Here is a 25164-nt window from a genome sequence, read left to right on the forward strand (position 1 = left end):
GCCGGGATGGCCAGGTACTGCCGGCTCTGCCACCCCCACCATTCCCCCTCCGCCCACCTCGTCTCTCCCTGTCTCTCCGTCCCCCGGCCCACATGGCAGAGGAGCAGGCGAGGGGGGATGTGGGGGTTATGCTGAGTTCCCCCCAAAAGAGGTGGGTCACGGCCCCAAAATGTCTGGAAGTTGGGCGGGGGTCGCAGTGTTTAAAAAACGTTCAAACCTGTAACTCTGGGTGTGAGGCACTGAAATAGAGAACAAGCTCTTCTTTTGATAGCTATTGAAAAATAATATTAATTTCTGTATCTAGAAGGAGACAAAAATAAAAAGCTCTCTCTCTAAGGATGAAATTATGTCATGGTATGAAATTATTTCGTGGTATGAAATAATGCTGTGGGCCAGCCTGGGTCAAGTGCCCAGGCCGCGCTCCTCCTCATCTCTACACCTGGGAAGGCTTAAAAGCACCGAGACCGCTAATCCCACATAGGCTAGCTGGCTATGAAGTACATATTTTCCCAAATTCAGACAAGAGAGTTCTAGAAGTGCAGTTTTCCCCAGCATTACAAGAGAAGTTAGTGCCGTGTCGCTCACAGCAGAACACCGGGTAATGGCGGTGACAGATGGAAGGCAGAGGCACTGATGAGCTGGCGCAAACGCTCAATGAGTACCTGTGTGACATTTTGGAGGGTAGGAGCCGTGCTGCAGGACTGTGTGGCATCGGGCCGTGATGGTGGAGGGTGGAGGCAGCCTGGTCCTGCCTCCTTGGAAGGGCTGGGGCTTTCTGTGAGGAACAGCGAGCGCAGCCAGGGTCTGCTGGCGGGTCAGCACCAGCACGGGTCCTTTGTGCTCGCCGCTGCGGCCGAGGAGGCACCCACTTTCTCAGCAGCCACCTCGGTGCCTCTGGCGTGAACAGCCGTCTCAGTGCTGCGTCAGGGCCCAGAGCAGGCTGAGGGCATCCAGCAAGTGCTCCAGGGTCTGGAGCGTCTGTGCTATGAGGAAAGGCTGAGAGAGCTGGGCCTGGTTTGCCTGGAGAAGAGAAGGCTTGCGGGGGGGACCTTAGAAACGTGCCTACAACCTGAAGAGAGGGTGCAAAGAGGACAGAGCCAGGTTCTCCCCAGTGGTGCCCAGAGTGGAACAGGGGGTTCCCTCTGTGCATCAGGAAACACTTTTTGACTGTGAGGGTGACTGAGCACTGGCAGAGGTTGCCCAGGGAGCTTGTGAAGTCTCCCTCCTTAGAGCTATTCCGAAACCATCAGCCACCGTCCTGGTCAGCTGGCTCTGTGCAGCCGGGCTTGAGCAGCGGGGTTGGACCAGATGGACCCCAGAGGTCCCTTCCAGCCTCCACCTTTCTGAGGTTTGGTGGCATCTGGAGGCCCTGCCTCCCTGCCTGCTGTGCGGGTACAAGGGCTGTGACCACCGTGAGCCTAGGAGAGAGGCCGGAGCGGTGCTTTCCTGAGCTGTGCCCCACAGTGCACCCTTGCCCCGCTGCTCCCCCCAGGCAGAGGGCCTTGCTCGGTGGCTTCTGGAAGAAGGTGTCTGTCGGAGGACGTCGGAGTGGGAGACGGACCCGGAGTAACGATGGAATCTCAATATGAGTATGATCGTTCTCCCTTTATTCAAGTTTTCACAGAGTATATATAGACAGGCAATAAGAGCACGCGCTAGCGGCAGCTATATGATTGGCTTACAGTCTCTGTTCACGCGCTGTCCATGCAGTTCATTCACAGATCAGATTGGTTACAAGAATTCACATAGTAAATTACTTAGTCATTAGCACAACATGTTTTCTACCTTCTCAGTTCCCGTTTTTCCCATGTACTAATTCCATCTTCTACCACCTGTTTTGCTCTTAATCTAATCTCTCATAGTAGGGAGGCTGGCTCACGTGACCATTTTCTCTCAGACACATTCCTACAATCCCCCCTTTTTCTTCTTGAGCCAGCCAGACCTTATGCATGGCATTTTCTATCATGTCAGTCACTTTGCAGAGAACACACGAGGCTACCATAATCAATAATAATATAACCAACAGTAGCATGAGCCCTTGTTTTAGTAAGTCTGATAACCATCCCGTTATACCCTATGAGTTTGACCAATCATCGAAACCATTTTTGACCGCTTTTAATTTGGACATGTTATCCTTGTTGTGACGCTCTTAGCAGGTTATATACTAAACACAATTAAAAACAGAATCAAAAAGAACCCTGCTAAGGCAATAAATACCCAGATTCCTAAATTTAGCCCAGAAAGCCAATTTCTTTGGATTTACCCACGAGAAATCCTTTTGTAGTATTTCAAATACATTGCGGTTGCTGACAGCACGAGCGACCCTGGAAAAACAATCGTGGTAACATTTCAATCATCATAGTTACTGGTTTTGAAAAGGTATGTGGCAAAAATACCCACTCTAACGCAGTCAGGCTCTTTGCATCATCCCACTGTCCTATCAGGGCATAAAGTTGAAATTCTTGTAGGAAGGTGTTCAATGCGTCTTGCAGCAGTACTAGACTATATCTTATCTTGCAACATACTGTAATGCCTTCAGAGCTGTTGGGGTTAATGAACATAAAACTTACGGGGCGGGGGGGGGAGCAGACACAGTGCTTCAGGGCATCCCCTGTACCTTCAAAGTGCGCTCATGTCTCTCTCCTCCTCTCTGACCTGAGACAGCCTCCTTATATCCTGCACTGGATTGAGTGGAGAAGTACAGGCTAGAGTCGCTGCATGCATGGCCAGTGCACGCAGCGAGTCCCACCAGACTCTCCTGCACTGGATCGAGTAGAAAAGTACAGGCCAGAGTCGCTGCACACGTGGCCAGTGTATGCAGCGAGTCTCACCAAACTCATGATCCAGCTTTGCTAACAGCAGCTGTCTGATACGTGACTACATTGTTGTAATCCCTTCTTGTTATCTTCTTCTGTGAAGGTCAGGTTCTCATGGATACACACATAGTTTTTAGAGCAACATATTCTACAACTTGTTCAAGGGTACGATGCAAAGCAGCATTTACAACTAACCGTATAATACTTATTAAACACAGCAAACAGCATACTAAACATAACAGACAAATTCCTTCCACACAGGCAATGAGTATAATTTGCTTCAACCAACCCCACCCCCAAGTCCATCCAGCAAAGAGATTTCACCCAGTGGCCTCCACAAGTTGCTGGTTCGGTCGGTGCAGTTCCTGCAACTGGGCATGGATGGATTTGGAGTGGTCACTTAGATTCACACAATACAGTCCTTTAAAATCTTGACAACCATGTCTGTGAGCTGAAAGCAAAAAATCAGTAGCAGTTCTGTTTTGCAACATCGCATATCGAATACTATCTACATCTAGCAATAACTCAGAAATAGCGGTACTAGTAGCATTGTTAAACTTATCCTTGGCAGCAATAGAGTCCTTGTTATCACAAATCCTTGGCAGCAAAAGAGTCCGTGTTAGCAAGAGCGCATGCGGACTCCCTGTTCTTGCTGGTACTGTGCTTTAATCTTCTTCCACAACAGGCCAAGATTCTCAAACAGCTAGATAAGGTGTCTGTGAGTCCATTACAGGCTTATGTCATCCAAATGTTTTTCTTGCAAGCACCCGAGACTGAATAACAATTGGTGTGATATCTGTGTTTTCCAGCACCCAGGTGCGAGTCCCTTGCGTGTATTTACAGTCCTCCTCGCCGATCTGACGTTGCTTTCCCATATTCCACCCCCTTGCTCAAGAGACCGCTTCTGCTGGGGTTCATTTTAGTCTCGCAGGGTATAACACAGAGCAATCTACTAAGGCATGCAATAACATATACACATATAGGAAAAAACCAAAACCATATCTCTATGGTACTGCTTTGAATCAGGTGTCCTATTTCTCTTTTTCTGATGCTTTCTCATAATGCTTATGGCATACTTTTGTGCTAACATGGCACACTTTTGTGCTAACATGGCACATTTCCCATCTAATTGTTCCTGTTTGGTTTCTTTTTTTTTTTTTTTTTTTTCTCTTTTTTTTTTTTCTTTTTCTTTCTTTTTTCTCTTTTTTCTTTTTTTTTCTTTTTTCTTTTTTTTTCTTTTTTTCTTTTTTCTTTTTTTTTTTTTTTTTTTTTCACCCATCACTTACGACTGACATAAAAGTCTGCCTTTGCACCAAGAGCTCAGTTTCTCATTTTTCCTTAAGTTTCTCATTTTCATACAGAGCATCCTATAGATTTTGGCTCGACTCCTTTTCCCAATCAACCATGACCTTATAGACAAACAACAAACAACCAGCGATACGCCCTGCACGGGCGAGCCGTTCCCGAGAGTGTAAACGTGTCGGCTCATGAAAACTCCCCCAATATTTCAGGACTTCCATCGGTTCTACAGCCCATCCTGGTATATCTACCTGAGGCGCGCTCGCCTTACGTCTAAACATTGTGTATACACAAACTTCTTCACTTGACGGAGTGTCAGCCCTAGGTGCATACGAGAACAGTACCACACCGGACAGAACACCTGCTCAAGCGGAGTCACCTAACGACACTGCACACAACAAAAAGCAAACAGTAGCACACATGCTGATCAGCAGGTATAAGCCGGCGCCCACACACACTTACACAGCAGACATACAAAAACAGCACTTTTATCTCAGGGAGACGACTGGGGAGGGGAGGGGGCGAGGTGGGCAATGGCAGGACCAAACAGCTCCGGCTCTGTCCTTCTCTGCTGACATTCTGCCTCCTCCATTGGCCTCAGATGGAGCAGAGGGGATCAGCAGGGGATCGTCCCGGACCTTCGGACCTGGCCTGTTCGATCCCCCTCCCATGGGTTGTAATGCTGCAAAAGCCCCGGCTGCTGTGGCTCGCTCCGCGTTCATATCTTGTAAGGTCGATAACACCAACCACCATGTCGTCGCTAACGGTGATGCCTCTTTGTCTCCTTTACTTATCATTTCCCACAGTTTTTTCCCAACAGCCTCCCATATTCCTGGTTTAAAAGCTGTCTGGGGCTCTGGTGCGAATCCGTTCTCTCTGCACCAGGTTAACCACCTTCGGAGCATATGCTCATCATATTTCACCCCTCTCTTGGAGAGGATATGCAGGAGAAGTCTTAACATAGCCCCTTCTTCTTTTGTTACTTGTTGTCCCATCTCCTGCCCCGGCTTAATCAGTTTGAGCAACAGTTTCGCTGGTGTTTCAATCCCTCTCTTAGAGAGGATCCCAGCGAGTAGCGTGGCCGCAGCTTCTGTTTCCATAGCTGCGCCTGGGAGGTGAGGAGCGACCTCACGCCGTTGTCTGCTCCCGCTGATGCGCCCAAGCAGCACGTCTCCCAGCCGAAGTTTCCCACTCCCCTCCTCTAGCTGCTTACCGCAGTCTCGGAGAACTCAGTCGCGCTGAACCATCCTCTGCTACCAGATGTCGGAGGACGTCGGAGTGGGAGACGGACCCGGAGTAACGATGGAATCTCAATATGAGTATGATCGTTCTCCCTTTATTCAAGTTTTCACAGAGTATATATAGACAGGCAATAAGAGCACACGCTAGCGGCAGCTATATGATTGGCTTACAGTCTCTGTTCACGCGCTGTCCATGCAGTTCATTCACAGATCAGATTGGTTACAAGAATTCACATAGTAAATTACTTAGTCATTAGCACAACATGTTTTCTACCTTCTCAGTTCCCGTTTTTCCCATGTACTAATTCCATCTTCTACCACCTGTTTTGCTCTTAATCTAATCTCTCATAGTAGGGAGGCTGGCTCACGTGACCATTTTCTCTCAGACACATTCCTACAGGTGTCCACATGACTCTGCCTTTTCTTCCCTCTCTCCACAGAGTTCCTGATTTTTGGAGGAGACATCTTGAAGTTTGCTGGTAGGTTCTTGGGACGACGATGACCTCGGGCACTGAGCTGTAACATTTAACTCCTGTGGCGGCCGTTTGCTGTGCGCTCCTTCTCAAGAGGCTCTGTGCAGCGCCTTGAGCCAGCTCTTTGGCCACGCACGCACCCCTCCAGCAGTGCCCTCTCTCCAGTGCTGCAGCTGCAGAGGAGCGCTCGGGACAGGGGGTGTCACCGCTGCCAGCCGTCTGCTGCTGTGGCTGGCCCGGGATAGGAGAGGTGTCCTGGTGCCCAGGACATGGTCCTCCAGGACGATGGCCTCCCACAAGCCCATCTTCCTCCGCACGGCGGCTGGTTTCTGCTGTCTCTGCAGAACCAGACCGTAGGTCGGGGAGAGTCAGGTCTCGGCAGAGCCTTTACCTTCCCTCCCTTTCCCCAGGAGATGCTGTGCTGGTGCTGTGGAGAACACCACCCCAGGAGGTGGCCAGGACCATCAGCCTGGTGCTGCACTGTAGCCGGCAGATCCAGAAGAAGTACGGAAGGCGTGACACAGATGTGGGGCAGAAGATCCAACTGAAGATAGGTACGGGCGCTGTGCCAGACGCAGATGTGTGGCACTCTGCCATGCCACAGGGTGCTTCTGGTTTGCTGGGCTTCTGGGGCAGGCAGCTGGGGATGACGCCTGGCGCACTCAACACATTCTCAATGTCAACTCGGTTCGTCTATTTCTAGACGCCTGTTTTAGGGACTCGTGTCAGCGTCTCCCCCAGGAGGAGGGAGGATGCTCTACCCTCTACCCCTCCGTAATGCCCGTCTCCCCGCTGGGCTTCAGAGGAGCTTCTGAGCAGCCGAGATGCTGGGGGCTGTAGAGTTCCAAATGTTCCCTGTGTCAGTTCTGCTTCTCCTTCTCCCCAGGGATCTCTGCAGGGACCATGAGCCTCCCGGTTTTCGGAGATGAGAGCTGGCAACACTTCTGCATTTTTGGCCCGTGCCTGGCTGAAGTTCGTGACGCCGAAGAGGTTGCGGGTGCAGGTGAAGTTGTCCTCTCGGCCACCTGCTGGGAGCTCTGTGAGCAGCACCGGCTGAGGACCAAGCATCTCGCAGGCACAAGAGCTGTGCAGGCAGGTGGATGGGATGGCCTCGAGAGCCATTCTGAGGGCCTGGGCCTGGCCATGAAGGAGGGAAGTGTCGGAAGGCTGAGGAGATGAATGTGGAGAGAGTTGTAGGTGGGAAAGCGGGCAGGCAGGGGAAGGTCTTGTCCTTCCACCTCAAGGGTAACCGTGGGCTGGGCTTTCTTGCTTTGAGGGGTCAGGAGGCGCTGGGAGGGTTTGAGCCCCAGCAGCAATGTCCTCTGTGGGCCATGGAGCTGTGGTTGCTTGGAGATGGGCATGCTTGGAGAATGGCTGTCCAGCTCCGGTGCTTCTGAGGAAGCACTGCTGTCCCATCCAGCCAGGTGGGCTACTTCTCCCCTTCTCTGGGCAGTGACGGTGGAGGGCAGGCTCTGTCCCCTGGGACTCCTGGGGAGGCCAGTGGCAGTGCTTTCATTCTGTGTGTCTTCAGGTGACGGGCATGGATCCGATGCCTTGGTCCGAATGCCAAGACGCCTTACGCAAGCTCGTACAAGACCCAATGAGACACCGCTCAAAACGGGAAGGTGAGTGCCCACTTCCCCTTGCTCTGTGATTGTCCCGAAAGGTGGGGCTTTGCTGCTTCAGGGGCCAGAGAGGAACCACCTCCTCCCTCTTCCCTCTGTCCGTTAGCACTCATGCTGTTGGGCCTCCCAGGGCGGCGGCTGCTGCCGCCTCCTCCTTCCAGGGCAGAGCTCTGCCCTCAGCATCTGGAGGTGGCAACATGAGCAAGCGCAGAAGACTCTTTCTCCCCCAGTTCCAGGGCCAGGCCCTGCTTTGCAACAGCTCGTAGTCCCGTCCGCCCAGCGACCACCTGCCTTTTCTCTCCTCAGGTGCCATGAGGCCTGCTCTTCTCTTGCCCAGTGACCTGAACGCCAAGGATGTGCTTAGGAAGTACATACCAGTCGCTGCTCTCGGGAAGGTACGGCAAGGCCACCACTGCTGGGGGCTGCATTTTCGGAGGGCAGAAGAAGTGGTGCCTTGCAGAGATGGAGTTCTTATGGGAACAGACCAATCAAAGAAAATGCACCCTGCGATGACAACGCAGGGAAACTGAGCCCAGGGGCACCGGTGCTGCACCATTGTCTGCGTTGTCCTCAGAGAGACATGGGTGGCAGGAGGAGGACTCCTGTCCCTCTGTCTTTTCCGTGGCTATGGTTCTGAGTGTGCTGCGGACACAACGGTGGGATAAAGGGGAGATTCCCCTGAAGTCCCTGGAGCATCCCTGAGGGTCTCCCCTCATGTCCGTACCGGTCCCCAGATGGCGTGTTAGCGGAGCAGCCTTCTCTCCTTTGTCATTTGTGTTATGACTCGGCGTCTGCCTGCCGCAGGCTGGGCGGCCTGCCCGCCCTTTTGCACCGAGAGGAGGATTTATCCCTTCCTCTGCTATTACCCGCTATCGCCAGCACGCCTGCTCTCCCTCGGTACTGGTGTGGGCAGTAAGAGCCCGGGAGAGCAGGCTGGTGAAGCCGTCGTGCTCTTGTCTTCCAGCTCGATGCAGGACTGCCCATGGATCTCCTCTCTGAGCTACGGCCAGTCACCTGCATCTTTGTCCAGCTGCAGCTTGCTGCAGGTACCAGCTCGGAGCATCTCAGCACCGTCCTCAAGGAGGCCAGCAGGGTGATGCTAGAAATCCTCTCTCCTCACAAGGGCCACATCAACAAAGTCCTCCTGTGTGATAAAGTGAGTGGGGGGGAACGGTGGCCTCCCCCAGCGCCAGAGGGTGGGCAGTGAGCACGAGGGAGAGACTCCCTCTTAGGCGCTGTAGCAACATGTTCCACATCTGTCCTGGGCAGGGCTGCACGTTCCTCTGCGTGCTGGGACTCCCTGGAAACAAGCTGCCCTGCGAGAGCCTTCACGCCCTGCAGAGTGCTCTGGAGATCTTCAACTCGTGCTCCACCATGCTCAAGGAAAGAGAGTGAGTGTGTGGCGGGGGTCGGCGGGGTGCATGCTGCCTGGGACGGCGCAAGGGGGCTTCCCAGAAAGAGATGTGCCTTCTAGCTTGCTCTCCCTTGTCCCTGGCAGGAAGGAGGCAGTGCCCTGCGAGGTGGCAGGCAACCCCTGGGCTCAGCCCACGGCAGCCAGACGGAGTCCCTCCAAGCACACTCTGCTGGCCACCGCACTGGAAAGAGCCCTCGTGAGGGCCAGAGGCCGCTGCGGCCAGAGGCAGGCCCTTCTGGGCCACTGCCCCATGAACGGGGATGGGGCCCAGCCACCTGATCCCAAGTGGCTGTCATCGCCAGGCGGTGACATGGCGGGCGCCTTCTTCCCTCTCTCTTTGCTCACAAGATGGCTGTGGCCCTGCACGTGCTCTGCCCCTGCCCCTTGTCCCTTGCAACCTGCAGATGTTGCACCCTTGAGCTCTCCACGTCCCCGAGACCCACGCTGGCAGGGCAGCACAGCCGGTGGCCCAGGCTGGCAGCGAGGGGAGGTGTGGGAAGGGATGAAGCCATGCGATCAGGACTGCGCCTGGGGCGCTGCTCAAGCCCTGCTGTTTCTCTGTGTGCCAGGACAATGTCTGTGGCAGTTACCAGAGGGACGATGTTCTGCGGAGTCACTGGCCACCCACTGAGACACAAATACACAGGTATTGGCCTGGAAGGGTGCCGCGGGGTTGGCGGCACGGGCCACACCGACGCATGCTCTCTCTCTCTAACGCGTGCTCTCTCTCTGGCAGTCCTTGGCCAGAAGGTGAACTTGGCTGCCCGGATGATGGTGCACTACCCTGGGCTGGTGTCCTGTGATGCAGTGACTTACGCCGCCTCCTGGCTGCCTGCTTCCTACTTCAAGGAGCTGCCGGAGAGAGAGATGAAAAGCAGGAGTGAAATCGCAGGGATGGGGAAGGTTTGTCTGTCTTGGTAGACACAACCTGGCCTTGTGGGCTCGGTCTAAAGGGCTTTGGGCTGTGCTTTCCGTGCTGTGCTTGCTCCACCACGTGCCCTGGGAATGCTGACCCAAGGAGTTTTCTGTCCCAGCTGCTCCGAGCAGGAAGCTTTGGGCCAGTCTGGTCCCCATGGGGAAACGTGGACCATCGGGACACTCTTCCTCATGTCTTCCTGCAGAAATCTCAGCTCTTCTGGGCCAGGATTTCACCTTCCCTTTAGAGGACGGTTTGAAGGTTACCACTGCCGTCTCTTTGAAACTGCGGGAAGACTTGAGCCAAAGGTGCCAGGTGCTTGGCATCCCAAGCCCTTCAGGGACACAAGTCCCCCTTTCAAAGACGCTTGGTGTTCTTGGCCAAAGTGGTAAAGCTGTCTCCCAGCCAACAGCACGCCCTGGCTTCTTTCACATGTCTTCTCCTGTTTCTCTGGGTTTGGCCTCTGGGGATGGACTCTTGATACGTTCTCCTGTCCCACCGTGGCCGCTGGGCTTCTTTACGCTTGAAGCTGTCGTAGCGTGTCAGCTTGAACTTTGGCTGGGAAAGCGTGCAGGGGATAACAGCCTGCTCCAGAGAAAAGCTGGTACCCGAGGAGCACCTCCTTCCCTACCACGCCAGGCTGCTTCTCTAGGTCCCCTGGCTTCTCACCATCTCATTGACTTGTGTTGTCTTTTCCCCTGCTTCTAGCATCTTTGGCGTGGGTCTTACCAAGAAGAGGTCGGAGTACGTCCCCTTGCTGGGTAGGTGGAGAACGCCTTGCTCTTCTGAAGCCCAGGTTCTTCCCCTTGGTAACTTTTAGTGCCTTGCTGGGAAGGGAGAGGCTTTTACCAGGGATGGTGTTGCCTGCAGCAGCCCTAAGAAAGCGCCGCCTGTCTTGGTCTCTGCTTGCTTGATGTCTTTGGGTGGAAAACGAGGTGGGGCGCCTGCTGCTCCCTGCTGTCTTCCAGACCTGGTAGGAAGGTTGCTTCCAACTGTGGAGCTGCTCACAGCCTGGGGGCTAAACTGATCCCTGTCTTTGGGGTCAGGAAAGAGATTTCCTTCTGCCAAATCGATGGAGAGTTTTGAGGGTGGGTTCTCCTCCTTGTACTCCTCAGAGCTGCTTTCTTGGCAGCATCTGGGCGAAGACACGGCAATGTCAGGAGGCAGGGGATGCCTGTATTCACTCGGGGTCTTGCCGAATGTTTTGGGCCCTGTTGTGGGTTAACCCCGCTTGGCAGCTCAGCCCCACAGAGCCACTCGCTCCCCACAGTGGGATGGGGAAGAGAATCGGAAGGGTTAAAGTGAGAGCACTGGTGCGCTGAGATACAGACAGCTTAATAGGGAAAGCAAAAGCTGCACACACGCCCAAAGCAAAATCAGGCATTCATTCACTGCTTCCCATGGGCGGGCAGGCGTCTTGCCATTTTGAGGAAAGCAAGGTTTCATCACGTGTAACGGTGACGTGGGAAGACAAATGCCATCACTCCAAACGTCCCCCCTTCCTCCTTTCTGCCGGATTTTCTTGCTGAGCACAGCGTTGTATGGTCTGGAATAGGCCTTTGGGCAGTTGGGGTCAGCTGTGGCGGCTGTGGCGGCTGTGCCGCCTCCCAGCTTCTTGTGCACCCCCAGACTGTTGGCCAGCGGGGCAGCGTGAGCAATGGAAAAGGCCTCGACGAGGGCGAGGGGGCTGCGCTGCGGGGCAGGCAAGCAGGTGGCCCCGTGACTGCTCTGAGGAAGGCAGAGGTGCCCAAGCGTGGACGAGCAGGTGGGAAGGAGGCCTGGGTGCCGGCAGGCTGGCCGATGTGGTAGCGGGGAGGGAAGCTGCGGTGGAGGGTGCCCGCAAAAGGGACGGCTCTTTGCTTTTCAGCACGCCCCCAGCAGCTCGTTCTCTGGTTTGTCTTCGCAGGTCGGAAGCAGGAGACTGACCTCTTTGTCAGCTGCTTGAACGCCTATAGGGATTCAGGCCAAAGGAACATCCTGGCGGTTGAGGGCACGATGGGCTGTGGAAAGAGCCACTTACTTTCTGAACTGGCCTCTCTAGGCCAGGATGCTGGCCACAGGTACAGGTTTTCCACCTGTAGCTTTGGGACGCTGCCCCTGCCCATCCCCTGACAGCCGTGGAACGCTCCAGCCCCTCTGCCAGGGTATCTGGCCCTTGGACTGCAGCCTCCCGACAGAGCCTCCTGGAGACACTGCCTGGGAGCACCTGCGTGCTGCGCTCCCGCCTCTGCCTCTTTGGGGAGTTGGAGGTGGCTTCTGCAGCCACGGCCTTTCCTCCTTCACCCCTGGGTCAGGCGCAGATAGAAGGAAAGAGCCCAAGCTCAGTGCTTTTCATCCCACTCCAGACCCCAGAGACAGCAGGGCTGCCTGTCTCGGAAGCCCTGCTCGCCCTCGGCGTGTTTCCCAGGAGGAGCATGGGGGCCTGTGCTCTGGCAGGCAGACCGATAAGGTCTGGAGCCCAAAGGCAAACCCACCACTTGCTCCATTCTTGCCTCTCAGCCCCGTGAGTTCCTCTGCAGGGGGCACGTAGGGAGACCTTGGCCGGCGCTGCAGAGACACAGGCTCTGGACCCGGCTCTCCCGGTGGCTTGGCAGCAACTGCCCCTCTGTGCCCTTTCTCGTACGAGGAGGGAAAAGCTTGGCCTTCTGTGGGAAGCGCTTGGAGATGGGGGGCTGAAGAGCTCCCCGCAAAGGGCACCTCTGCCCCCCTTGTCTTAGAAGGCTGGGGCTGTGGGGAATCTCAGCGCCTTTTGCTTTTGCACCGCAGCGTGGTTGCCCTGGAACTGCTGGAGATCGACATGAGGCAGCCCTTCTCTGCCATCCGCATGCTGATGGCCAGGGCCCTGGGCCTCCAGGACTGTGAATCGCGCGGCGACAGGCAGCGCGTGCTGAAGACAAAGCTGCAAGGGACAATCGAAGAGAGCAGCTACTGCCTCCTCAATGACATTTTCTGCGTCAAGGTGAGAGCCAGAGGCCCCTGTGGACGTTGAGAAGGCCTTCTCCTGAGCTTGTCTGGGTCTGACCTTGAGTGGGCACGCTGCTGGGAGTGCCTTAGCTCCGGGATGGGCATTGCGGGGGTCACAGTGAGTATTTCCCATGCCTGGGCCCGGGGGGCTCCCTGTCTGTGGGGCTGGTGTCCCGCGCCGCACCCGCAGTGCCCGGTGCCTTGTTCGGCACCCTGGAAGTGGCACTGGAGAGAGGCTGTTCCTGACCTCGTGCCGAGGTCACCGCTGTGCGAGGGGTCTGCCCCAGCCAGCCCACGATTCCCACAGCCAGAGAACCGGCTCAGCCCAAGCCCCAGCTCTGCAGAGACCCTCAGCAGAGGGCCTTTGCTTTAGGCTCTGGGTGGAGTCCTCGCTGCAGCTCCCTGCCCCTGTGCTGGGCAGAGGTGAGGGGCTGAGGCCGTCAGAGGCGGTGGGCTCTGCGGTCTTGCGTGCTGGGTAGGTGTGCCGAGCCCCGGAGCCGTGTTTCTCCCTGACTCTGCTTTTCTGGCCAGTTTCCCATTTCGGACAACGATCGCGAGATGGATGAAACTCAAAGAAAACTGGAATTGCACTCGACTCGGCTGAAAGTGCTGGAGAAGGTGAGCATTTCTCCTTCCTTCCCCCTGGGTCAGAGAAGGAAAAACCCTGCCGTCTGCAGGCTCTGTACTACTGAGGCGTGAGTGGGCGGGAGGACTGCGCACCTGGGTCATGGCCCGTCAGAGCCCAAGAAAGCCCTCGCCCCCCCACTTCCCCCCGCAGCCCCACAAACACACCCGAGGACTTTCCTCCCGTAAAGTGTGCCCTGGAGGAGGAACAATGTCTTCTGGGTTCCCTTGCCCGAGCTCCCTCCTTCTGCAGGGCAAGCGATGTTAGGTATGACCCTCCAGTCTCAACGAGTCAGTAAGCTTCCGAGCGGGAAAGGGGCTGGGGAGAGACTTCAGAGCATCCTCTCAAGAGACGGAGGCTAAATCTCGTCCCCTGCAAGACAGCTGAGAATCCACTGGATTCCCCTCAGAGCAACCTGCTTTTTTTCAGACCCTTACAGGAGATTTTGGCATATTTGTCATCGACAATGCCCATTTCATCGACCCTGACTCCTGGTTCATCATGTCACCCATGCTCCAAACAATCTCCCTCTTCATGGTCATGAGCTTAGCCCCGGGCTACGAGATAACAGAGAGCTTCCGCAAAGCCGCAGCAGACAACGCCATGTCCCAGAAAATCACTTATCTTCATCTGGACAAGCTGAAAGCTTCAGTTGTGATGCAGAAAGTCTGCAATGACCTCGGAGTGGTCAGCATCCCCAGGGATCTGGTGAGGTAAGTTGGAGGCGGGGGAGCTCTTCCTGAGGACCTGAACCTCTGCCGACTGTGGTAGGGAATCAGCCCCCCAGGCAAGGGAGCGCAGGGCCACTAGAAACATCCCGGATTCTAGCGAGTGCCAGGCGTGGGTGGCTTGTTATGCCTCACCCTGGTGGGTGTGCGCTGAGAGCGGGCAACTCCCGAGACACCCAGCCTGGGAGGTGTCCGCCTTGGCTGCCGCACAGGGAGGAAGGGAGGAAGAGTCCTGAGCCCAGCTGTGTCTGGGTGTGAACAGAAAAGGCCTTGGTCTGGGTGGCTGGGCTGTGGGGGAGATTCCCCGGGGCAGAGGTCCATCCTCTCCAGGCTCCTGAGGAGAAGAAAGGCAGGGCTCGCTGCTCTGCGCTTTGGGCATTGTCCGCAATTCTTTTCCCGTGGGCTTCGGCGAAGGCTGGAGGGTTCAGAGGGCACAAAATCCCAAGGCAGTGGGAGGACGATCCCTTTCCAAAGTGAGGTGTAGCTGTGATGAAGATGCTGGCTACCCTGGTATGCCTGAGTGACTGGCCGCCCAGCTGAACTGTGTTTCACCTTACTTTCCTTGTGCTGGTCCCCGACGGGTCTGCTCCTGTGCAGGTTCCTGATCCGAACCAGCTCAGGGATCCCATATTACTGCGAGGAGCTGCTGCGCTGCCTTCGTGCCAACGACATGCTCCAGTTCTGCACCCGGAGGCAGTCTGGAAAAGCAAAGGACAACTGGGAGAGCCTGATCAGTAAGCACCTTGGCTGCGACTAGCGAGTTGCTGTGGCGTGTTCTCCACAGCAGAGTCTTGCCCCGTTGTTCCCCCATGGCTCTGGGCAGAGTCAGATCTTGGTCTGGCGGAGGTGTGGGCTCCTGTGCACCTTGCTGTTGGGACAGGCAAAGCAGGGGCAGTGAGTTCTGGTGGCTCGGAGGGACCTACATTCTTGGGGCGGGGGTTGTGGGGCTAAAACACAGGGGAAATCCTTCCGAAGCACATGTGCTTGTGGTGTTTCTTAGGCATTCCAATGGGCATGCAGTTTAACTGGGCCAAAGGCTAGCTCACTTGAGAACAAACCCCAGCTTGAGGTGAGGGACGAGCCCAGGAAACTTGAATGCCAAACCATAAATCCCCACAAGAGTGCCGGTAACGGAAGAAAACGGTGGTAATGCCATCCGAGAGAGCAATGCCAGCCAGAGTGCCGCGGCCTTGGGAAGAGCCAGGACTGAGGCCACGTCTTGCATTAGCACCAGCAGTTTCCCTGGCTGGGAACTGGTGGGAACTGTTTTGCTCTGCTTCATGACCACCACATTCAGGACAGGCACTGGACCATGTCAGGGGGGACTTGTCCCATCCCAAGTGAATCGTGAAGCGCTCGCGAGCTGTGAGTCGCTTTGCAAACTGCCTTATCGGTGCTCTCTTGCTCCGCCCAGCATCTGCAGTCGAGGCTTCATCCCTCGCAGCAACCTGGAGCTCCGACGCGGGGAATGACGGCAGGGTCTGCCTCCTCAGGCCAGGCGTGACCCTGGAGAACACCGCGCTGCCCATCCCCTTGAAAGGTAAGGAGCCGAGCGCCGCTCTGCCGGCTGGCGGCTGTGCTGGGGCTCCTTCCCGGGGCAGGGGCTGGAGGGAGGCCGGGCATCCGTGTGCTGCAGAGTCACCCTCTCAGCGTGGGGGCTCTGCTGGGAAGGCGGCTCCGGTCCCACCAGAAACAGGCCTGGGGCTGCAGGCAGCCGCTTTCCCCTCCTGTGAGCCTGCTCTCCGTCAGCAGGTAGGAGAGAAAAGGTTATCCGTGCAACACTGACATGGCTCCCTTTTCTCACCAAAACAAATACTTTGCTGGGAAAAAGCTTTGACTTGCCTCTGTCCCAACTTTGACGCAGCATCTGTGTTGCTCTTCTCTTTTTGAGTTCCCCAGCTAATGCTGGTCTCAAGGCACTTAATCCAAACCAAATCCTTCTCTTTTTTCTTCTTTTTTCTTCTTTTTTTTTGTTTTGTTTTGTTTTTTTTCTGCGGATCGGCATGGAAATCCTCCTGTAGCCAGGGGAGCTGGATGGGGGAGCTTTCAATGAGCGTCCCTCCTCTCTGGCCATAGACATTTGTTATGAACTGTGAAGAGACGTCATGCTAAAGTATTGCTGCTGTGAAGTGGCTTTGTCCAAAAAAAAAAAAAAAAAAGAAAACCAAGAGAAAGGAATAGTGTTGTCTGGCCAAGTTAAGGCAAGCGTTGTGGGGAGCTCTGAGTCCACCTGTGATGTGGGGAAAGTTCTCTGTGTGCGCTGTTGGGCAAAAGCCTACTCCAGATCTGGTAGGGCACATCATGGGATGCGCATACCTGCTGGGTCCTGCCCTCCCCGCCCTCGGTGGGGGAGCGTTTGTTTGAGCATCTGGCTTTTCCCCAGGCCTCATGGCCTGCGGTTCCGTCAGGAGCGGAGCCAGTTTGAAGATGCCTACCCTGGGTTGCGATTGCCCAGTAGGTGCAGCCGCAAGGAGAGGAGGCCAAAGTCTACCCCATCTCATGGGTTGAAACTTTCCAGCCTCTCCAGCCTCAGCATGGGGAAGAGGCAAGAGAGACGTGTTGTTTCTTCTTGACAGAGATTGCGCTGACTCAGCTGGATCGGATGCAGCCGCTGACGCGGATGGTTGTGAAGTTTGCAGCCATCATCGGGCCGGTGTTTACCACCCAGCTCCTGTCGCACATCCTTCCCACTGGCCTCAGGACCCATATGAATTCCTCGTTGGACGAGCTGGTGAGCGACAACATCCTGAAGCGGCTGAAAAACACAGAGGTGCCAGAAGATGTGCAAGATCCTACCGAGGGGCCAGCCACCTCTTCGCAGGTGGAGAGCGGTAAGTGGTAGCGGGCAGGTGGACAAGGGAGCTCCCAGCTGTGTCCCGGCAGGGCTCCCCAGGGCATGGTGCGCTTCCCCTGCTGTGAGGGGTGGCTGGGGCTCAGGCAGGCACGGCTCTTTGCGATGGGTTGTTCAAAGACCTTATGGGTCAGTCTCAAAGCCCGCTAGCTTTGCGCTGGAGGGAGGTTCCCACCAAGTGCCGTCCCGAGTGCTGCTCGTAGCGCAGGCACGGGAGGGCGTGTGGAGCCCCTGACATCCTCTCCCAGCCACCTGATCAAAGATGCTCTCCAGGTTGCCCCGGGGCCCTCGACGGGCTTTTATTCAGCTTTGACTCCCCTGTGGCGCAGGAGGAAGCTCAGGAGGCTGGGGACTGCCTTGCCAAGAGCAGGGAGAAAGTGCTGGACGGGGCTTGCTTGGGCTGGCGGTGACATGCCCAGCTCCTGCCTGGAGCGCAGCTGAGCGCTGTGTCCGCGGGGCTGGGCTAGCGTCAGCAAGGCAAGCTGGGCCCTTTTGCCCCGTGCTGCAAGGCTCGGTGTGCAGCAGTGCTGGTTGGCTGGCAAGGATGCACGCCAAGGCATGACTCTCGTGCCCCGGCTGCGACGGCTCTGAGCTGGGGCTGATGCCGAGGCCCTTTGCCTTGCAGGTGTGCAGAGGCCCTCTCCCAGCACGAGGACCGAGGAGCAGCAGCCTGGCGTCCTGGCCTTCTGCGTCCCACTGCTGCAGAAGGCTGCGTACGAGCTGTGGCCCGAGAGGCAGCGAGTCGCCTTGCACGGCAAGTGTGCCGCCTTCCTGGAGCAGCACGCGCACAAATGCAGGAGCTGCGGCCAAGGGGAGTTTGTCGCCTTCCACCACTTCGCCGTCACCAGCAGCCAGGATGGAGGCAGCTGTCGGGACCCTGCCAAGGGAGGCGACTCATGCAGCTGGGAGGCCTTGGTGCTGGCTGGAGAAGAGCTGAAGCGGGATAGGACCCACGCCACTGGGGGTACGCTGTGCACCGTGCTCCACAGCCCGGGCCCTCCAGGAGCCCAGGGGTGTATGCTGGGGATCGGCTGGGAGGAGGTCTGCCAGGGACGAGCCCAGGCGCTGAGGACAACCACCGCAGACTTTGCTCAGCGTGTCGGCACCCTCGCAAGGGTCCTTGAAGCCCAGTGGGAGAGCGAGAGCAGCTCTTCCCCTGGGGCAGGCGAGGAGGTGTCTAACCCCCTGTTTTCTTTGCAGATGCCGCAGAGCAGCAGGCTTTCACGGAGGAGGAAACTGGGTGAGCAGACAAGGGTTTGATTCTTTGTAAAGGCAGGGAGCTCAGGGGTCTCCAGAGGAGACCAAGGAAGCGCTGGCATTTGCCTGCCAGTTGTGACTCTAGCTTGAGGAAGAGGCTTTCTGTGGGGTGGGAGCTGGGAAGAGATGGCCACGGAGATGAGACAGTGCTTGAGGAAGCCCGTGGGCTCCTAGTGATGGTCACACTACGCTGGAGCAGGCCTTGCTTTCCAGTTCCTCGAGAGGAGCGCTACAAGATCTGCAGGGGAAAAGCCACCACAGGGAGCCGGGTGGTTTGCCTGGGGGAGGTGACAGAAAGCCCAGCTTGTCGTCTTCTCCCTGGCTACAAAGCAGCTGTAGGAGTCATGCCTGCCCGTGGGCTCGCGCTCTGCTTTGAACAAAGGGTTTTTGATGGCCTCTCTGTGGGGCAAAAGACCAGTGTAGGTGATGCCTGTGCATTCTTTGCTCTCTTCTTCCCCTGGGAACGGTGCTCTGACTAGTGTGGCGGAGCGGCTTCTGCCAGAGGGCGAACAGACAACTGAGCTGCCCGACGAGACCGACAGGCAGCACAACGGCACACACTGGTGTGAATGCCGAGCCATCGTGGAATCGGTGCTTGTGCCTTTGGCTCGCCACTACGTGGCAATGGGCGATGCCGACCGAGCCTTTTACTACCTTCTGGAGTGTGCTGCTGCCTACCTGCACGTCTCCAACAGCTACATGGTGAGTTGCCTCGCTCGCCAGTGCCCACCGTGCACGGAGTCCTCTCAGTCAGCTGGCTCTGGGCAGGACAACTTCACCGCTGCAATAGGGCATGCCTGGACGGGGCCTTGGAAGGGACATGCTGGGGTCAGAGCCTGACTTCTTCCTCCGGCTTGCCTCTTCTGTGGACGGAGACACAGGCCACCGTGCCCATAGCAGGAGGGGAATTAGCAGGGAGGGGATCTGAAGGAGCACTGGTGCCTGTGCTCTGAGCCGGCGTGACTGTGTTGGGGCGGGCATCAGCAGGGGGAGAAACGGGTCCTCTTAAGACACATGCCAGAGGCAACAGGGGAGGACGAGGCTGGCCATGGGCTCTGCATCACGCTCACCTTCTCTCTCTGTGCTTGCGCAAAGGCCCTCATGAAACTGAACGAAGCGGAGGTCCTGAGGAAGATGAAAGCCACTGCGATAGCCTGCTTTGAAGAGGCCACCTTCTTCAGCCTCAAAGGGCAGGTAAAGAGACGGGGAAGTCTGGAGGGGTGTCCTGGGGGATGGAGCTGGATGCTTTCCCCGGCTGCGGGGCATATCCCTGGCATCACAAGCCACCGGCAGACTCCGTCAGTCTCTTGGCCGACTCGAGCAGATCAGGGTGTTTCCCTTTTCCTCTGCAGGTTTGCTGGTGTATGCAACGCCTTCGGCTGGCAGAGACAATGATGAGGGAGGCTTTGAGCTTGCTCAGAAGGAACTTCCCCGAGACCTCCCCTGGCGCCTTTGTCAAGGCTCAGGTGGAAAAGTTGCCTTGTGTCGCTTACGTGAGAGCAGCCTGCCTTCTGCAGAAGGGCCGGTAAGGAGCAGAACTGAGAACCCAGGGGAGGAAGAGCCATTTCCTACCTGGTCCCAGACCTGCCTGGGCTTGAGGCCACACGTGACCTGACGCACGGCCCTTACAGGACCGAGGGGTTAAGGAGCGATGTGCGGGTGGAATGGGGAACGACAGAGCCCCACACTCCCTCCCCCCTGCACGCTCCTTCCCCCCTGGGTAAAAAGCAGCTCGCAGCCGGGGGCTGTGCCTGCCGGCACACGTCGACTGCGGCAGGGCCTTGGTGGTGGCTGGGGACAGCTGTGCCTGTCTAGAATAGCCACAGGATTTTCCCTTCAAGTATTCTACCACTTTATCAGGGTCCTGTAATTGTTCAGGGGTGAAGTCCCAGACCATTGGAGGTGAGAATTTCTCAGGTACCTGCCCATGTTCTCCCACATGCCATGCCACCCCTGACTATCCAGCCTCGGAGCAGATCTCCGGGTGGTAGTCTTAAATAGTCGCTTAACCCTAAACAAGACCTGTAACGTATTCAGGAGACCTAACACTAGGAACATGCTGGTTTGAGTATCCCAAGGATATTCAAAATTCTCAAAAGCTGTCATACCTGACCTGAAGGAGAAAAGGGAGGCAAAAGAGCTGGGGAAAGTGTCCCCCCCTGTTTCCCCTACAGACTAGGTGTAATTATTAATAAATTCTGAGAGATAGTGCCCAATGTACGGACAGGACAGCAAAACCACATAAACACCCCAAAATAGCTGTCTGAACAGTGATCTTATCATATCATAAACAGATATCGCACAGTACAGTAGAATGATAATCCTCATCCCTCTTCCAGACATGATAAACAGCATTGCAGGGAGTACATAAGCCATATAGGAATTTACATAACACAGCCATGAGAAGAAACCAAGCAACATGATGACCAGTGACTATTTACCTAATAAAATAAATGCATACAAAAAATTCGTTTTTCCAAGCTCTAGTTGGATTCTGTCATTATCTCAACCCTTCGAGCCCCGTGTTGGGCGTGAAAAAGGACTGTCGTGGTTTAGCCTCAGACGCTCGCTCAGGCCTTCCTCATTCAGGAAGAATCGGAAGAAAAAAAAGGCAAGACTCTTGGGTTGAGACAAAGGCAGTTTAACAGAACGGCAAAGGGAACAAGCAAACAACACCAATCACACGGACAGAGGAATATACAAACACGATTACGGAACCCGCCGCTGCAGCCTGCTCCAAAAGGCGACTTCCTGCCCCCTCCCCTGGCAGCTCAGGGTGGGCATGGCTCACATGGCATGGAATACCAGGAAAAATTAACCCTATCCCCGCCGGAACCAGGACACTGAACCAGCTTCATCAAGTGGCATCCAGCAAAACTCTTTGAGATGGACATGATACCCATGGGCACGAACCACGATGAACTTCATTCCTCCCTGAGAATTTCATTCATCTTTCCTACCCTGAGATTCTGCTATGAGAGATGAAATCCTACAGTTATGAAATAAATGAACTTAGTGGACTTTTGTAGGTAAAATCATAATTGAGTAACCTGCATGTATCTGTCTATCTATCTGTACATATGGTGTATGGATAGATTCGATAGAGAAAGTATAAGTGATCTGAGCATGACAGAAATGGTATGGAATAAGGGGTGGAATGTCCTGGTTTGAGGTAAAACAGAATCAACTTCCTGTTCAGTAATTTTATTTGTTAGCTCGGCCTCTTCTAACTCTCTGAAATTAACAGCATGTTGTGTCTGAAACGGTTCGTTCAGAGTGATAAGAGAGTTTGTGCCACGGAATGGTGTGCGCAGAGGCTCTTGATTATACTTATTGCTATAACAACCAAGGTCAGCTCATTTCGTTATTTACCCCATTGGAGGGGTCAGAAGCGGCAAAGCGCAGAGGGGTCCCACCTCCGGGGAGAAGCAGACAGGACAGGTGACCCAAAATTGGCCAACAGGGGTATTCTATCCCATCTGCCCCATGCTCAGTATAAAAGCTGAGGGATCAAAGGGTCAGCTCTCTTCCTTCAATGGTCGATGTCCGAGGACGACCCTGTCTGTTCATCTGCCTTTGATCCTGATCCGTGTGTTCCTGACTCCATCTGTGGAACCCAGTTACCACCCTGTCCTGGTTCCAGTGGGGACAGGGTTAATTCTCCCCGGGCTCCGGCAGGGACACACGTATTCCATCCCATGGGAGCCATGCCCAGCCTGTAGCCAGAAGCTGCCAGGGAAGGGGGGAAGGAAGTCTCACTTGGGAGCAGGCTGGGGCGTCCCGGGTCCGGTCAGTGAGCAGTGGTACTGTAATCATGTTTGTATATCCCTCTATCCGTGGTATTGGTGTTGTTTTCTTGTTACCTTTGCTGTTCTGTTAAATTGTCTTTGGCTCAACCCACGAGTTTTGCCTTTTTCTTCTGATTCTTTCCCATATTGGGAAAGCCCATGATGCAGTGAAATGCCGAAGTTAAGACTCAACAGCCTTGCTGACTATTAAGCAGGTATTCTTTATTGCAGCACCAGGCGCACAGGGGATTGCTCCACCTAATGTGCGCGCTGACTGATTTAGATGCACAGTTTAAAAACATGCTATGTATGCATGTTCACCAGTTTTCCAAGAAATGATTACCTATTCATTAACTCATTATTACAGGTTACTGCCCAGTCCCACATGCGCACTGGAGTCTCTCGGTGGTCTTCAGAGGCATCCGGTGGTCATTTAGTTCCTCCATTCCTCTTCATCATTGTGACTTCTGGGTGAACTGCAGACCTCTGCTCTACTTCTTTATTCTTGCTGGCGCAACAAAAGTGTTAGCTTTGACTAGTCTCTGCATTCCTCAGTAACCCTGGGCCCCTTGTTTTGAGAGATAACCTTCTACTACAAGGTTATATTGTCCTAAAGCATTCTGTCTTAAAAAATAGACAAATTCTGCCAGAGCTGCCAGAGCAGGCGCGGCCGTACCAACTGAGCTCCCCTGGAAGCACGCAGCCCCCCAGGTCGCCGGCTGCAGAGAGTGCCTTAATCTCCCAGGGCTGGTGGGTGGTAGAAGAGGTGACAGCTGCGTGAGGTGCCACCAGGGGGATGATCTACTCAGCCTGGCAGCAGAGCTGAAAGAGGAAACAGAAAGGCTGCGGAGCATCAGGGAGAGTGAGAAAGGAATGGATTGGTGGAAGCAGACTCTGACCTCCCTGAGTCAAAAACCAGAAGAGCCCCCAAAAAAACCCCGAGCTGAAGGAGATCTGGTCCCTTCGCCCTGCCACTGAAGGCAGTGGCCAAAAGGAGGCCAGTGAATGGAGGCTAGTCCCTACGAAGGGAGGGAAGCGAACTCCCTCCTTGCCCACATCCCCCAACCAGGTGCCTCTGCACAACAGGTATGAGGCTCTTGAGGAGGTAGGCCAGCCCATGGATGGCATGGAAGATGGTTTGGCTACACCAGAAGAGATGCCGGGACCAGCAAGGCCTACCCCCAGTTTAAAAACTGCCTCTGCAAGGGAGAAGAGGCGGGTTATAGTAGTAGGACACTGCCTTCTGAGGGGGACAGAAGGCCCAATATGCCGCGCAGACCCTCTTGACAGGGAGGTATGCTGCCTCCCCGGGGCCAGGGTCAGGGACGTCACTTGAAAACTTCCCAGCCCTGGTTAAATCTGGCTAGGGGCATCAAGGGTAACAAGAAAAACTCCTATGAGTACGTCACGGGTACAGGCAAGACTAGGGAAGGTGTGGGCCCTCTCAGGAAGGACACAGGAGACCTGGTCACCCAGGACATGGAGAAGGCTGAGATGCTGAATGACTTTCTCGCCTCGGCCTTCACCAGCAAGGGCTCCACCCACACCACCCAAGTTGCAGGATGCAAAAGCAGGGTCTATGAGAATGAAGCAGCGCCCACTGTAGGAGAAGATCAGGTTCAGGACCATCTGAGGAACCTGAAGGTGCATAAGTCCATGGGACCAGATGAAATCCATCCACGGGTCCTGAGGGAGCTGTCAGATGAAGTCGCCAAGCCTCTTTCCATTATATTTGAGAAGTCGTGGCAGTCTGGTGAAGTTCCTGCTGATTGGAAAAGGGGAAACAGAACGCCCATTTTCAAAAAGGGAAGAAAGGAAGACCCAGGGAACTACAGGCCGGTCAGTCTCACCTCCGTGCCTGGCAAGGTCATGGAGCAGATCCTCCTGGAAACGCTACTAAGGCACATGGGAAATAGGGAGGTGATTGGTGACAGCCAACATGGCTTCACCAAAGGCAAATTGTGCCTGACACTGACAAATGTCTTACTCTTTGGTGTCTTTGGTGAAATTACAATAGAAACGGTGGCGGCTCTCTGTCAGTGAACGGACTTATTTCAGAGATAACTCACATAATATGTGTGCTTATTTTTGAACTTCAGTACCAATGTACCTTGACAGAAGAGGCTTGAAACAGTGCCTTCCTTCCCCGATTATTTCAGAATACGCTGGATTCTTTCAAAACACGCTGGATTCTTTCAAAACTGCTTGGGATGGGAAGTGGCTAATTGTGCTAATATTGACTCCTCCATCCAACAGAGAAGGAACTGCAACATGCCATTACAAATTCTACTTTTGTAGCCCTCCAAAACACTGTCAAGTTGCTTTACAAATGCTAATCAATGTCTCCTGAAGTCTAGTAGATTGAAACGCTCTGGCGATACCACTTGACTTGGTCATTGCAGAGTTGTATGGCGGAGAACAGAACTCCTGAGTTTTCATAAGAACCGTTTTATTTGGAAAACAAACATACAGCTCTGGTGACAGAAGAAGTCGGTAAAGTTGTCCTGAATGGTCCCTGTTTAAGAAAAAAATTTCTAAATTGAAATTCTAGTTTGAAACATCATTTGCTAGCAAATAATTTGTTACAAATTCATTACAGATGACCTAGGCTTAGTGGATGATAACCCTATTGCGAAAATATAAAACACCCACGCTCTTTCATGTGGGTGGCGATGAGGTGGCAAGACGTAGCCCAAGGGTAATCAAAAGAGACTTCAGGGCCTTGGGAAGGTTAATAAGGGAACCTGGGGTGCAGGTTATCTTTTCTTCCCTTCTCCCAGTTATAGGCAGTGACTCTGAAAGAAGCAGACGTGCTCAGTCTGTCAACACATGGCTCCGTGGCTGGTGTCACTGCAACAACTTTGGGTTTTTTGAACAATGGGATGGTCTACACGGCACCAGGCTTGCTGGCGTTGGATGGGGTTCATCTTTCTGCAAGGGGGAAGAGGGTATTCGCTCATGAGCCAGCGGGGTTCACTGACCAAGCTTTAAACTAGGCTTGTTGCGGGAGGGGGATGTTATCAGGCTTGCTCGTGAAAAGCCAAGGGATGACGCTCCAAGGTCCCTTCCAACCCAAACCAGTCTATGATATCTGCATCTGCCACGCTAACTGCACCTGCAACAGCACCTGCAACGTGGTCTCCATCTGCGTTTCCATAGAATCATAG

At 54.7% G+C, this 25164-nt stretch overlaps 1 protein-coding gene across 1 annotated transcript; it reads left to right on the top strand.

The window, feature by feature from the left end:
* Positions 1 to 614: 614 nt before the first annotated feature.
* LOC134523903 (adenylate cyclase type 10-like) lies at positions 615 to 19738 on the top strand. The gene is made up of 22 exons (XM_063353416.1): positions 615 to 681; positions 5797 to 5835; positions 6240 to 6383; positions 6716 to 6987; positions 7361 to 7454; positions 7761 to 7849; positions 8419 to 8610; positions 8724 to 8845; positions 9438 to 9514; positions 9605 to 9771; positions 11414 to 11549; positions 11691 to 11844; positions 12551 to 12743; positions 13280 to 13366; positions 13803 to 14086; positions 14699 to 14835; positions 15516 to 15641; positions 16678 to 16932; positions 17578 to 18192; positions 18712 to 18911; positions 19305 to 19403; positions 19562 to 19738. Exons 1-22 carry the CDS (start codon positions 615 to 617, stop codon positions 19736 to 19738), a joined length of 3726 nt encoding a protein of 1241 aa, XP_063209486.1.
* The last annotated feature ends 5426 nt before the right edge of the window (positions 19739 to 25164 follow it).

The sequence above is a fragment of the Chroicocephalus ridibundus genome, chromosome 15 (assembly GCF_963924245.1).
Source record: "Chroicocephalus ridibundus chromosome 15, bChrRid1.1, whole genome shotgun sequence".
Lineage (NCBI taxonomy): Eukaryota > Metazoa > Chordata > Aves > Charadriiformes > Laridae > Chroicocephalus > Chroicocephalus ridibundus.

Excerpts from the sequence above, each read along its gene's own strand:
- LOC134523903 (XM_063353416.1), top strand. The coding sequence starts at position 615 with ATGGAAGGCAGAGGCACTGATGAGCTGGCGCAAACGCTCAATGAGTAC. Across the intron at positions 8,846-9,437 it reads ACCATGCTCAAGGAAAGAGA|GACAATGTCTGTGGCAGTTA; the intron begins GTGAGTGTGTGG and ends TCTGTGTGCCAG. Across the intron at positions 18,912-19,304 it reads ACGTCTCCAACAGCTACATG|GCCCTCATGAAACTGAACGA; the intron begins GTGAGTTGCCTC and ends GCTTGCGCAAAG.